The sequence below is a fragment of the Bradysia coprophila genome, unplaced genomic scaffold, assembly GCF_014529535.1.
Source record: "Bradysia coprophila strain Holo2 unplaced genomic scaffold, BU_Bcop_v1 contig_232, whole genome shotgun sequence".
Lineage (NCBI taxonomy): Eukaryota > Metazoa > Arthropoda > Insecta > Diptera > Sciaridae > Bradysia > Bradysia coprophila.
Window position 1 is genome coordinate 8897007 of NW_023503493.1, and position 13821 is coordinate 8910827.

At 37.6% G+C, this 13821-nt stretch overlaps 2 protein-coding genes across 3 annotated transcripts in view; both read left to right on the plus strand.

Moving 5' to 3' along the window:
- Positions 1-8579, plus strand: part of LOC119076434 (protein I'm not dead yet) — a 29161-nt gene extending 20582 nt beyond the window's left edge. The window contains exons 7-11 of one of the 2 annotated variants that reach the window (XM_037183184.1): positions 4790-4904; positions 4966-5230; positions 5303-5671; positions 5740-6158; positions 6226-6699. In XM_037183184.1, the coding sequence (XP_037039079.1) occupies positions 4790-4904; positions 4966-5230; positions 5303-5671; positions 5740-6158; positions 6226-6408 (1351 nt within the window). In that variant the 3' untranslated portion in view covers positions 6409-6699. Of the gene's footprint in view, positions 1-4789; positions 4905-4965; positions 5231-5302; positions 5672-5739; positions 6159-6225 lie in introns of both variants that reach the window. The other variant, XM_037183183.1, reaches the window with a different exon arrangement.
- A 2626-nt stretch (positions 8580-11205) lies between these two features.
- LOC119076435 (GPN-loop GTPase 2) lies at positions 11206-12391 on the plus strand. Its single transcript, XM_037183185.1, has 3 exons — positions 11206-11391; positions 11451-11624; positions 11696-12391. Exons 1-3 carry the CDS (start codon positions 11304-11306, stop codon positions 12352-12354), a joined length of 921 nt encoding a protein of 306 aa, XP_037039080.1. The 5' UTR covers positions 11206-11303; the 3' UTR covers positions 12355-12391.
- Positions 12392-13821: the final 1430 nt, after the last annotated feature.

The following is a 13821-nucleotide window of genomic DNA, read 5'->3' on the forward strand; positions in this document are numbered from 1 at the left end:
TCTGCGCTTTTCCTATCGAAAGTGCTCCTTACCGCGATAGATTCTAACCGAGTTGCCGATGACGCAAACCGTATATACCCACCTTTCCTAAAAAAACAAACTGAAAACATTAAACGTATGTGCGCGTGCAAGCGTATAGTATTATATAACTGAATGAAAATGGGTTCGCGTAACATATTTTCGCGTTGGCCTTCATCACGAGTTGAAAAAGATTACAAATGTTGATTCTTTTTTTGTACTGATAGTTGGTTATGTGTGTGGTATACTCATTTATTGCCGTGACGTGTATTTCTACCGCGCAATATTTTTTCATATTTTTATTTCCAGAAATCTATTTTCAATCGGTTATTGTAAGAACGACTTAACACATTTCAGATTAATGTTATACTTCGAGTCTCGAGTCATTACGTTATGGCATTGTCACTGTCATGGCTTTGTGCTTTTTTTTATTCTGTTGAAGAGATTGTAGATAACATTATTTCCTTCGTCGTCGGTTTTTTCTGTCTTCAATTCTATTTTCTTTCGTCTCGTCTCTTTTAACGAACTAATTTCCACTAAGACCACACGGTCTCTTATCGCAATGACCTCTTCTTTAAATAAACAAAATAAAACTTTATTACTGCTGTTATGTGTTACATACGGCACAACGCGTAACCCAGATAGTGGTTACTCTAGTCGCTACACAATTTTTTTTTAATTTATAAAATTCAAATGAAATCAATTGTTCAAAGGTTAATTATCTCGCATCGGGCATACAATATCGTTTCAATTCTCCAATTTGAATATTCATAAATGCATGACTATTAAGGCCAATAAATGAAAAATTTAAAATGGTTTTAGCGTTGCTAAACGAATCGCAGACATGAATTTTCGAACCGTTGAGTTGTTCCAAAGCGCGCAGACCGTTGATTTCGATCGAACATTCTAAAAAAGCGCGATTTGATTTTTAATGTCCTGCCTGATTTATGGACATGTGCACCATTTTCATGGGAATGGTATGTTGTTTAATGATAGATGATAACAGCATCACACAGCAAATAGCTACTATTGGCTCGGAAATAATTAGGATTCTATGGCATGATTTGCACGTATGGTGTGACTATGATGACATAAGTCGTGCATGTTACGTGTTGCGCCTAGTTCATTGCTATCAGCATAGCTTACCTCTTGAACTTAACATGTGAGAGAACTGATTGTTTATGTAAATTTCTGATGCTAATTTGATGAATAATAATTTTCTTGGTTCGAGTGGATATTGGTTGAAAAGAGAGAGAGAGTGGTTTGGTCTACGTTGATTTTGAATGTGGCACCGAGAACATAATTTGTTTTTGTGCTTAGGTCATTCATATAACTCCTTGTATAACTCAGACTTTGTGTCTACTTCAACAAGAACTGATTATGGCCAGACTAGAACAAGAATACCGAAGACCGGTTAATTATAATTCGTCTTGAGGTATTATTACGTTCATTCATAAATTGTTGACACTTCCTTCGAGGCCAGTTAATTTTAACTGATCCTCTTGCTCGCTTAACACGGTATACATTTCGACATATCTCTTAAGACAAGTTGTCCGAACAGTGCCGCCTTTTCCATATGGGCCAAATGGGCAAATGCCCATGGCGCCCGAAGTGGAGCAGAAGAAAATGGCGCCCGAGGTCCTTAAAAATAAATTTAGCTTTACTAAATTGGCGCCTATTTTTCCAATTGCCCGATGGCGCCCAAAAGCTAAAAGCGGCACTGTGTCCGAATTATATTTACTTCTCTTTCATCTTCTGCGGCTCTCTTTTATTCATTTCCAGAAATTTTCATTTCAGTTCTGTTCCAGTTCTTTTGAAACACTGGCAGGGACTATTTTTAGAAAAATGTTTTCCAAAATTTCCCAACTGTTTGCGAAAAATAGTTTCAACATACTTACCTCTAAAGGTATGATTACTTTTCGCTATTTTCGATTTTGTCTGACCTCTTCCGATTTACACAATCGAGCGACCTGCCCATTGTTCCTGATGTTACTTTGATGCGTCCGTTTAAAACATTTTTTCTCTTTAAAACGAAAAGTCGTCAGACAAAAACTTTATGACTATTAACACGGCCCCTGTACAACAATAACAATGATCCATAATTTAAATATTTAAGCGAAATTTAGAGGAATGTCACAAAACAAACGGAAGACACACCAACCACTTTAGTTGGCAAATAATAGTTTAAGAAATGGTTTAATGTATGTTCACTTCTTATCAAAGTCGATGAGCTGTGCTGTTTGGTTAGTCATTTTTTAACTATTCCATAATCACGCAAAAAATGACTGACGAGGGATTTTCATCCAATTTTTTTTTTTTACTTTTTGTAGATTTTCATTGCGAAATAGTAAACTGTAGTTGAACATGTCACAACGTCACTCATAATCTTATTTGATTTTCCGGGAGTTTGGAAAGACCTTCCAGTGTATAAATGAGTCAAGCTACTTTTTAACGGGATCAAATATTTATCGAGATTACTAAACCATATACAAAATGATTGTTGCTAACTTCCGAATGATAAAACAGAAAAATAAAATTGAGTTAAGCTAAGTAAGTCGAACCACATAAATCAACTTGGTTATAAAAATAGACAGCCATCCTTGAATTAAAATATTCTAAAATGTTTAATCTGTTCTCAACCGTTCGTACGATCTATGTTATTACTATACCCGCGGAAGCTCCACAGGTGTTGAAGTGGATTTGCTTTTAGCTTTTGTACCGTTAAAGAATCTAAGCAGTAAAATCGATCGTGATTCCTATGGCTAATGTCAATGACAATATCCGTCATTTTATTATGCGATTTCGTGTTGTTGATATCAATTTGCAGGTTGGAGTGTTCTCAGGGTCAAAATGTTTTGTAAAAAAAAGTTGCAAAGCGAATGCTTCTACAGATGGTACCGTATTAATATGTCGTCTGCACAAGCAAACATCTTTTATTTCAATCACCCCTAGCATCCGGAAACAATTTTTTGAAGTACCAGATTCGGGATGAGACCTTCACTGCTTTTCTTATCTGATTGTTTAGGTATCCAAAGCTTTCAATCTATTGGCGATTTTTTAATTGGCTTTGAAAGTTGTGCTCAAGATGTTTTTGTTGTTGTAAGCGAACCAAACTTTTTCGATATATATTAGACCAGACTGAGTGCCAGACTGGGTCTTTTTTTAGTCGCCAAATTACCATATTCGATTCTCCATTAATTATTATGTTTTCAGCATAATTTTTTTGTAACAAAATTATCTAATCAATGATACCCAACCATCATTTACAGCTTAGAAATGTTTTTGAAAACAGACTTTAGGGATTTCTTGACGGACTTTTTAGCCCCGTACGAAGTACAAAGGGGCTTATAGGATTACGATGCCGTGTGTAATTGATGGAATTCGAAGCAGACGGTAAGGGCAAAGTGTTTGCCTATGTTCATAGATGACGAATCCGCAATAAAAATTTGGGCCGTCTGTCCGTCACGTCGATATCTTGAGTAAATCAAATCCGATATCAAAATTTTTTTTCCCCTGAAAGATAGTCAAAATAGTGAGGCTAAGTTCGAAGATGGGCATATTCGGGTCGGCCCTTCGTGAGTTAGGGCCACCTAAGTGATTTAAGGTCTTATGGTGATATTTATGGCAAAATAAACGATGGAAATGTAAATGACCCGGCAAATGATAGGTATTGTCAATACCAATCCAGGAAAAAAAAGTTTTTTAAAATCGGGTGAGTGGACCGTGAGTTAGGGCCTTAGAAGTGAAAAGCTACTAGGGCCCTATGTGTATTTTACATAGAACTCAAGTAAATTTAATCCGTTTTTCGTAATTTTTGTTTCATTTGGAAGGTAATCGAACGCCGAATAGAAAGTTGTTGAAAAATTATTAAATTTGGGTCCTTGGACTAAGGCCACTACTAGGGCCCTATGTGTATTTTACATTGAACTCGAGTAAATTTCATTCGTTTTTCGTAATTTTTGTTTCATTTGAAAGATAATCGAACACCGAATAGAATGTTGTTGAAAAAAAAATTAAATTTGGGTCCTTGGACTAAGGCCGTTACTAGGGCCCTATGTGTATTTTACATATAACTCGAGCAAATTTCATCCGTTTTTCGTAATTTTTGTTTCATTTGAAAGATAATCGAACACCGAATAGAATGTTGTTGAAAAAAAAATTAAATTTGGGTCCTTGGACTAAGGCCGTTACTAGGGCCCTATGTGTATTTTACATATAACTCGAGCAAATTTCATCCGTTTTTCGTAATTTTTGTTTCATTTGGAAGGTAATCAAAGGCCGAATAGAATGTTGTTGAAAAAATAATTAAATTTGGATCCTCGGACTGAGGCCGATACTAGGCCCTATGTGTATTTATACTCAATAAATTAAAATTTTAGGGCTATTTGAAATTTTTGTTTTATTTGAAAGGAACGTCGTACGGGGCTTCGTAATTGCGCTATGCGCAATTTCTAAGATGTACACATTCCATAATAATTTTACTTTAACTACATTAACCGGCGCAATAGGCTTACGGTCAAAGTAGGGTGACAGACGCACTAGGGTCACGTACGCAATAGATATACGGGTTTGTACGGGGCTCAGTCGCAGCAAACGCTCCGACTGTTCTGCTGGCTCGTTTTTGTTAATTTTGTATAGCGATACGAACGAAGCGAGCAAAGTGATTCGATTCAGCTTCTTCTAGAATAAAAATTTCTTTGATGGACTAAACGAAAGAATGATCCTCCAAAGTTTAATTGAATTCATTAAAAGAAATCTGAATTTTTTCTAGACTGAACTTCGGACTTATCACTGTAACCATGTTCGTCTCCATGTGGATTTCAAACACAGCTGCTGTGGCTATGATGTGTCCCATTATGCAAGCCGTATTGGAAGAACTACAATCGGTTTGTTGCATCAATTAACCGTTCCATTATTTTTTGCTTACAAAGATCTACTCCAATTCAGCAAGGATTGTGTCGAATGTACGAAGAAGATGAACAGGGAACCGAAGAAGAGGGTATGCTGAAGCAGAAACAAAGTGACGAACCACCACGCCCGACGAAAGTGACAATTTGCTATTTCATGGGTGCGGCCTACGCTTCGACACTTGGCGGTTGTGGTACAATTGTCGGTTCGGGAACCAATTTGACGTTCAAAGGAATCTATGAGCAATACTTTCCAAACAGTCCCGGTTTGGACTTCCCGAAATGGATGTTCTACAATATTCCCGGTAAGACGAGCAGTGAGGCTATTACTCTACGTCCAATTGCTTTAATTGACGAATGCTTTTTGATCGTCGTAGGTATGTTAGTCTACACATTCCTAACATGGGTATATTTGCAATGGCTGTACATGGGTATGTTCAGACCGAACAGCAAGGAAGCCAAAGAATCACAATTGAGTCCGGAAGGTGAACGAGTTGCCAGATCGGTTATTGAAGGCAAATACAAGGAATTGGGTCCGATAACAGCGCACGAAAAATGGGTCGCATTTTTCTTCATCTTGTCGGTTATATTGTTCTTTACACGAGCTCCAGGCTTTATGACCGGATGGGCCGAACTTTTGACCAAGACCAAAATCAAGGACGGTACTCCAGCTATTTTCATCGTTATTGCATTGTTCATGATCCCCGCCAATTGGGGATGTTTGAATTACTTCAGCGGCAAACCTTGTGAGATACTTTTGCAACTTTTTTATGATAAAATCTTTCGTCATGCCAATTGAATTTGTCCATTGCAGCGACATTGCCAAAAGCACCATCACAGGGTCTTATCACATGGAAATATATCAATTCAAAAGTGCCATGGAGTTTGATTTTCCTGCTGGGCGGTGGTTTTGCATTGGCCGAAGGTGGTAAAAAATCTGGCATGTCGGCTATGCTGGGAAATTCATTGATTCCACTGAAAGACTTACCTCCATTGCTATTGCTGTTCATCGTTTGCTTCACCGCACAATTACTAACAGAATTCACATCGAATGTAGCCATTGCAAACATTATACTGCCGGTACTGGCTGAGATGTCTGTTGCAATCGAAATGCATCCACTGTTTCTGATGTTCCCAGCGGCTCTGTCTTGCTGTATGGCATTCCATATGCCCGTCGGAACACCGCCGAATGCTATAGTCGCTGGTGTGTCGCACATTCGTACGAAAGACATGGTAATTTGAAGAGAAGCAACGTGATCCGTTCGTGCGACTTACATTTTTTTCCCGTCATTTTTTCCAGTGCATCGCAGGAATTGGCCCGACCATTTTTACATTGATTGTTGTTTGGGTCACGTTCCCGACTTGGGGCGCCGTTGTGTATCCGGATTTGAATACGTTCCCGGACTGGGCGAGAGATATCAAAACGGTGACGACCACTGTTGCACCGATTGTCAATGCAACGATTGCAGCGTTGAGACCGTAAAATGGAACTGGCTTGATGTTGGTTACCGTTTTTTTTTTTGCGGAAAGTGCCCGTCAATTTTTACACTCAATCGTCGTTTTATTCGAGCCAAAATCGTTAAATTTTTCTGTTTTGAAGATTTTTTTAATTTTTTTTTTTGTTGTTATTGAAAAAAGTGGCCGATTAAGCCGAAACGGACACGCAAAAAGTGGCTGCAAATAATTTTTTTTTTCACAAATCAAGTTAGCAATAAGAAACTTTTTATTTTAGTTGAAGAGATACGAAGAGAAATGAAAAAAAAATTATTTTCTGAACAAAAAAAATTAATTTATTTTGAACGTTCAATCTAGTGCAATGTCTTTGAAGACACAAACTTTTTTAATTTGTTTTTAATTTAATTTCAATAGGAAGCTTCCAGAATTTCATAGTTTCTTGTTATACACATACAGTGACTGTCGGATACAATATAGGAATTAGTTCGGTTTTCGCAATGATGGTTGGGAAGAAATTCAGTGGAAAAGTAATTGAAGATCAGAAGGGATGAGCAATTTTATTTAGAAAACCTGTCGAATATTTTGGCATATTAGCACAAAAAGGAATGAGCTACATTTACCCAACTAGCGACTATGAATCGAGATCTCAAGTAAGTTTCAATATGTGAAATGTATTAGCCCGAGACGAAGCAAAAGCGTCAAAAGTTACTCAACAACATGACTTTAAACTGTACTCTCGAGTTGCTCTACTTTATTCGCGGTAAAACACCACAGCAACGAAAATGAAAATCAACGCCCACCACAGTAATCGATAATTAACTCTTTCATGAAAATTAGCGCTGATAAACTGAACAACAACGAGAGTGAAGAGAGAGAGAGATAGAGAGAGAGAGGAAAATTTTGTGTGTACGAAAAACCAGTCTATGTAAAATTTGTCTAAGAGCCTGGACGACCAGGTTATTTTTTCGAGTGTGAGGCCATCGTTGATTTCCTTGGTACCAGTAATTCTGATGAAATTTTGTACACATTAAATGACTCAGACTAACACTTCGGGAAAAGCTCCATCTCTAGCCAAACAGACTTAAATAAATCAACGACAAGCACAGAAAAATTGACAAATCAAGTGAGCCAGGTTTTGTCGGTACATTTTGGATTAAACGAACGCACTTCAAGCAAAGGTGCTGCCAAATGAGTACTACTTTGTATGCAAAATGTTTCCAGATTCTTTTACAGTGCCAAAATTTGTTTGATACACTGTTCAGTTTCAGTACTCTCTTAAGAGTACAACTCATGCTTGAAGTGCGTTGATTAAACTAATACAAAATGTGCGCTGTGAGGTTACTCAGCTCTCATTCATTAGAAACGGCTTTTGGTGGTAACTCATCGAGTATTAGAATGATAGCATCGCAGTGCCATTTCAACCCAAAATTCTGTCTCTGTTTTTCGAGAATAGAATGCTTAAAATGCGCCCTTTTTTAGGAACTTGTGTTTGGTCTCGTGTAATTGCAGCACTTGCCTTCGGCTCGGGTTGCAACTCTCTAACCTGGCAAAATAAGAAATTCCAAAGAATGTAAGGAAGCAAGTTATTTTACTCACTTAGACCTGGAGAAGAGTGCTAGTGAAGTAATGACTCCGTTTTCCGGCGGAGTAGTGAGTAAATTTACTTTTCAAAATGCAGGCTAGAAAAGAGTCTTTTTCTAACCTGAGCTGAACTACGGGAAAAAGTAGGAAATTTGATTTTATCTGGTGACTTGTGACTACACCATAGAAATGAGCGTCAAAGCTCATTTTCCGGGGACTTACTGAGTAAAATAACTTACGTAATTGTTTGGTACTTTGTATTTTGACTTGTGTGGTTGCATCGCCTCCGGCTCGAGCTGCAAAAGCCACATTCAGCAACATAAAAAAAAGTTGGAAAACATAATCTGCTTATAATCTTTAAGGGCTTCGAAGATAAATTCTCAACTCTTTATCCAATCTATTCCGTTGGAAGTTGGAATTGCTAGCAAAATGTTCGCAGTCACTAAGAATTGTCTACAAAAGATATTGTCTGAATATCGGTGTTACCTGTAAATGTCTAGAACCTGGATCGACTTTCAACTATCCGTATAAATAATAATATTAGCTCATTCAGCCATCCTTTGTTCGAATTTGAACTTACCGTAGGGAAATTTATATGTAAAGTGAATTTATAGAAAATATTTTTGTTTTAGAAATTCAAAAATTATTCTAATGAAGATGACGATGAATTGTGTATAGATATTATGGTAGTGAATAGATAGTACTGTTAGTGTTGCAATGTAGAGCAGTGATATAAAAAAAATATATTTTTTGAAATAGGTTGTCCACTAGGTGCTTATTTACTTAAAAAGGATAAAAATGAAAAGTTTATAAAAATTTGTTAAATTGCTGCAAAATCTGTATAACTTGTTGCCAACTGTAAAACTGACAGGCGAATATACATTTAAACTTACAGACGGGAAGGATGTATGTAAGGTCGTTAGGCACACATTGATTTAAATGGTTTCTGGTAGAACAATCAAATCAGCCTAACACGGTGCTCTTACAATGCATTTCTAAGTTTTTAATTTAAATTTGGAACTTAAGATCACTGAAAGGGCACTGACTGTTAAGCCTCGAAAACAAATCACAGAACAGAATTTTTTTTAACGGAATGACCACCCTTCTTTATGTACATAAGGTTGGAACGCAGTGGTTTTGATGCTTTAAGTGCGTCTAAGACAATAAATTTTAAGTCAACAAGCTAATGAAGAAATGAACGAGAAACAATTCAACGCTAATGAGAATGGCGACGATTTAACGCTGCGATACACTTTCCATTTTGAATTGTTTAGCACACTTACGGCGTGACTCTATGCCATGAGTAATTTGTAACCCATTGCGTTGAAGAGGACGTTTTCGAAAATTGTGTTCTGGTTGTAGTACGTAGGTGTAGCAAAGTAGAAGCCTAGAAACAAGTCGACGGACAATAACTACAACGATCTACCTAACAAACTTTTTTTTTAAATATAAATACCGCGGAAATAAACGTAAAACTAGCCAGAATAATTATAAATTATAAATTTAATTGAAATGAAATGTTTACTCAGATGACCATTAAAATATGTAGAAAAGATAGTAGAACACACAACAAACATATTTGTGAATTATTTTTAAGTTGTAAAAAAGATGAAGATTTTTTTGGAAAAATATATTTTGAAAGAGTTTACAAAAGGAAATGTCTTTGGAATTTGCTAGGTACTTTTGGTTCACAAACGGGCACAGCCAAAAAAATGGATTTTTGGTACCTCCTGCCATATACTTCGGCTCTATCTTCTCTAAGACTTCTTCAATTGGATTGTCTATTTTCATAGATATCTTTTGGGTGCGTCTGGGCTTATGTATAAAATCTTATGATCAGGTACATAGATCAAGTTTTCCCTCAGAGGCACCACCTAGAAACTTGATTTTTGATATTTCCTGCCATTTAATTCGCTTCAATCTTCTCTGAAACCCTCTCAACGGTGTTGAGGAATCTCGCGCCGCGTCATTCACAATAATTCACAAAGTGACATCTTCCTTATACAAAATGTGTCAAAATGATAATTATTGTGAATGACGCGGCGCGAGATTCCTAGCAACCCTCTCAACTATGTTGTTAAAGTTAATGCAACAGTCGATACAAAATTCGAAGGCTGCTAGGAATCTCGCGCTGGAGTGATTCACAATGATACACAAAATGTCATATTTTGTATAAGGAGAATGTCACTTTACGAGTCATTGTGAGTGACGCCGGCGCGAGATTCCTCATTACCAATTCGAATACGCAGGTAGATTGAGCAAGTTTTTGTTTTACAAATGGCAAAGTCAAAAATATTTGGCATTTCTGGCTATGTTCTTAGCATCTATGTTCTCTAAAATCCCTTCAATTATATTGTGTTCTTCCACAGATGGAAGACCTGCGCGTCTGGACTTATGTATCAGATACTTACGAGATCGAAAATCAGGCGAGTAATTCAGTCACGAAATACTGCAAGCTTAACGACCCATCGACTCTATTGTTCTTGTGGCTTGGCACCTGAGAAAGGTGTGCCTTAGGGCATCATTAACTCCAAGATGAGGATCTACCATCATCAGATGACTTTGTCAACGACTTCTTATCGAAGACAGGGAAATTCCCTTAATAGAAGTGATAAGGCCAGGGAGTAGGGAACAAAGGTTTTTTTTATCTGGGTTCTTACGAGAATGAACTTTGAGCATCTTTTCTTCACAAAAGTGCATAGGAGCTGATGGAGTTTTCGAATCTCCTGCCATCTCCTTCGGTGTTCAACATCTCTTCAACATCCTCAAATATATTGTTTCTTTTCATTTGTGTGGGGTAATGTCTGGGCGTAGTTGCATGTTGTTGCTTAGCATGAGTGTGAGTGGTACTCTAAACGTGGTACTGAAACTTGACAGTGTGTCATATAGCTGTAAAACACTGTGAAAAAACATTTTCATACAAAATAGTACGATATTTGACAGCTGTCACTCGGAACACTTTTGCTTGAAGTGCGTTAGGCATAGCCAATAATATGGGGTTTTGGTATCTCCTGCAATTTACTTCGGTCTTATCTTCTCTAAGACTCCGTCAATTGGATTGCTTCTTTTCAGAGATGTCTGCTAAAATACCGCCATTATTGTCATTTCGATTGGAATATCAAATTAAACTTTCCCTCTCTTTTTATTTAACTTTAAACTCATCGTAATGTCGATGTAATATCGATGACGTATCGATGGTAGAATGACATCAAACGCATCAAACGCATCTCAACAAATGTCAGTCGAAACTGTCAAAACATCTCGGAACACATCGGTTGTTGTTTGTTTACATTATCTGCAATTGTTCAAAGTTAAAGTCAACAGAAATTTAATTCAACCAAAATGCTAGCGACAAATCATTCAGTCCAGCCAAACTTAAAATATTCGAATCCATTGTATGCACAGCTTGTCATCGGTCCACCAGGTTCCGGTAAAATTTTCCAAAAATGTATTTCACAATTCTTTGACTAATAACTTGTGCACAAGCAGGCAAGACTACATACTGCCACAAGGTTCATGAATTCTACAAGAAACTCGAACGCAAAGCAACAGTTGTCAATTTGGATCCGGCTAATGAACAAATGTTGTACGAACCATCCATAGATGTGATGAAATTGATAACCGTAGAAGATGTAATGGAACACTACAATTTAGGACCGAACGGTTAGTATCCCCTGCCTTTGAAGAAAATTTTTCGATTTGGTCAATTTACCAACGGACGTCTCTTTATTTAGGAGCCCTAATGTACTGCATGGAGTTCTTAGAAGCAAACTTTGATTGGCTACTGGAACAACTTAAGACATCCCCCTCCAACTATTTCATTTTCGATTGTCCCGGTCAAGTAGAGTTGTATACGCATCATCGATCGATGGCAAACATTTTCGGCAAATTGGAATCACTGGGCTATCACCTCTGTACCGTACATTTAATCGATTCGCACTACTGTTCCGAACCGACGAAATTTATTTCCACCTTGATGCTCTCATTGAACACAATGCTTCAAATGGGCCTACCACACGTCAATGTACTCAGCAAAGCCGATCTGTTCAAACAGTACGACTCCAAGCTACATTTCAATTTGGACTTTTACACCGACGTCTTGGACTTAGACTACCTACTACAAGCATTGGACGATGCACCGGGCATGAAAAAATATGCCAAACTGAATGCGGCAATTGTTTCGATGGTCGAGGACTACGGTTTGGTGTCGTTTCAGCCGCTGGACTGTAACAGTGACAGTAGTTTGTTGCGATTGAAAAATCTAATTGACAAGGCCAACGGTTATGTGTATGGTGCTGCTGAGGAGAAGAGTGTGAATACGCTTCTAGCCTGTGCAGTCGGTGCAGAGACGCAAAACGAACGGAATAAAAAGGACGTTGATCCGTATGTGTAGATCGTTGGAATGAATAAAAAGGTTTTTTGAAAGAAGATGTTGCCTGGAGCGTTTACGAGAGCGTTCATTAGAAATGGAGAGTTAACATTCTACAAGAATCAAGATTACAGAGCTCATGGGTGAGTAGTTACTCCTCGAAAATTGTCTCCCTAATCATTCGGTGACGCTGTAGTCCAAATTACTCGGATGAAAGAGATCTCCCATGTGAGTCACAATTTTATCAAACTTGTAGAATAGGTAAGCGTATGGAAGTATAATCACGAGGTCGGCTAATTCGTTTATTTAAAACTTCAACTAGTGCTTAACCCCAAATCTTGTACTTCATCAGCCTTAACAATTTCTTTTTTATAAAAACACATAAAGACCAAGACCAAGTGATCATCGCAAGTAATGAGTCCTCAAACGTATCAAGTTATTTATAGTTGCAATTCCTCATTTTGCAGAGAGAAAGATATAGATGGTCCAGAGTTATCATAATAGATATAAGAAAACCGGATTTATATCCTGAACTAAATCAGGTGACTTGAATCTGATCAGATTCCATTACAATTCATTGCGAAAAGTAGCCAGTTATATCAGTTACATGTGAACCAACAACGCACTTCAAGCAAAAGTGGTATTTTAAGTAGGGTACTGAGACTTGACAGTGCTCCATACAAAATTTTACACTGTAAAAAGAGTGTTAAAACGCAACGTCGTGTATAAAACTTCATAAAAGCACTGAAAAATTCAGAATTGGCCGAGGTGTACGACAGGGTGACACCATATCACCTAAGTTATTCACATCGATTCTGGAGAGTGTTTTTAAGAAATTAGACTGGAGTGAAATGGGTATCAACATAAATGGAGAATACCTGAGTAATCTCCGTTTCGCAGATGACATCTCCCTGATGGCAGCTGATGTAGATCAGGCGCAAATTATGTTGCAACAGAGGAGTCAAACAAAGTCGGTCTCAAGATGAATTTGTCAAAAACGAAAATCATGACAAACATTGACGACGACAGAGACATTAAAATCGGTGATACTGTCATTGAACGAGTCGACAGTTATGTGTACCTAGGTCACAAATTGAAGTTGGGTCTAGACAACCAAGCTGCAGATATAAAACGTAGAATTGGTCTTGCATGGGCAGCGTTCGGAAAACTCAGGCTAATTTTCAAAAGCAAAATGAACAATAGTCTGAAACGTAAAGTGTTCGATACGTGTGTCCTTCCTGTGCTCACATATGGAGCGGAAACGTTAACGTTAACAAAAGCTTCCGAAAATAAATTAAGAGTGGCACAAAGAGCTATGGAACGAAGTATGCTTGGAATTACGCTCAGAGATAGAATGACAAATCAATGGATTCGACAACAAACAAAAGTCGTTGATGTCATGGAAAAAATAGCATCTTTAAAGTGGAGCTGGGCGGGACATATTGCAAGAAGGACGGACGAACGTTGGACCAAAAAGATCATGAACTGGAG

Bases quoted from the DNA above. Each gene is read 5' to 3' on its own strand.
- LOC119076435 (XM_037183185.1), top strand. From the start codon at position 11,304: ATGCTAGCGACAAATCATTCAGTCCAGCCAAACTTAAAATATTCGAAT. The intron at 11,392-11,450 runs GTAAAATTTTCC...GTGCACAAGCAG, and splicing joins CATCGGTCCACCAGGTTCCG to GCAAGACTACATACTGCCAC. The intron at 11,625-11,695 runs GTTAGTATCCCC...CTCTTTATTTAG, and splicing joins CTACAATTTAGGACCGAACG to GAGCCCTAATGTACTGCATG.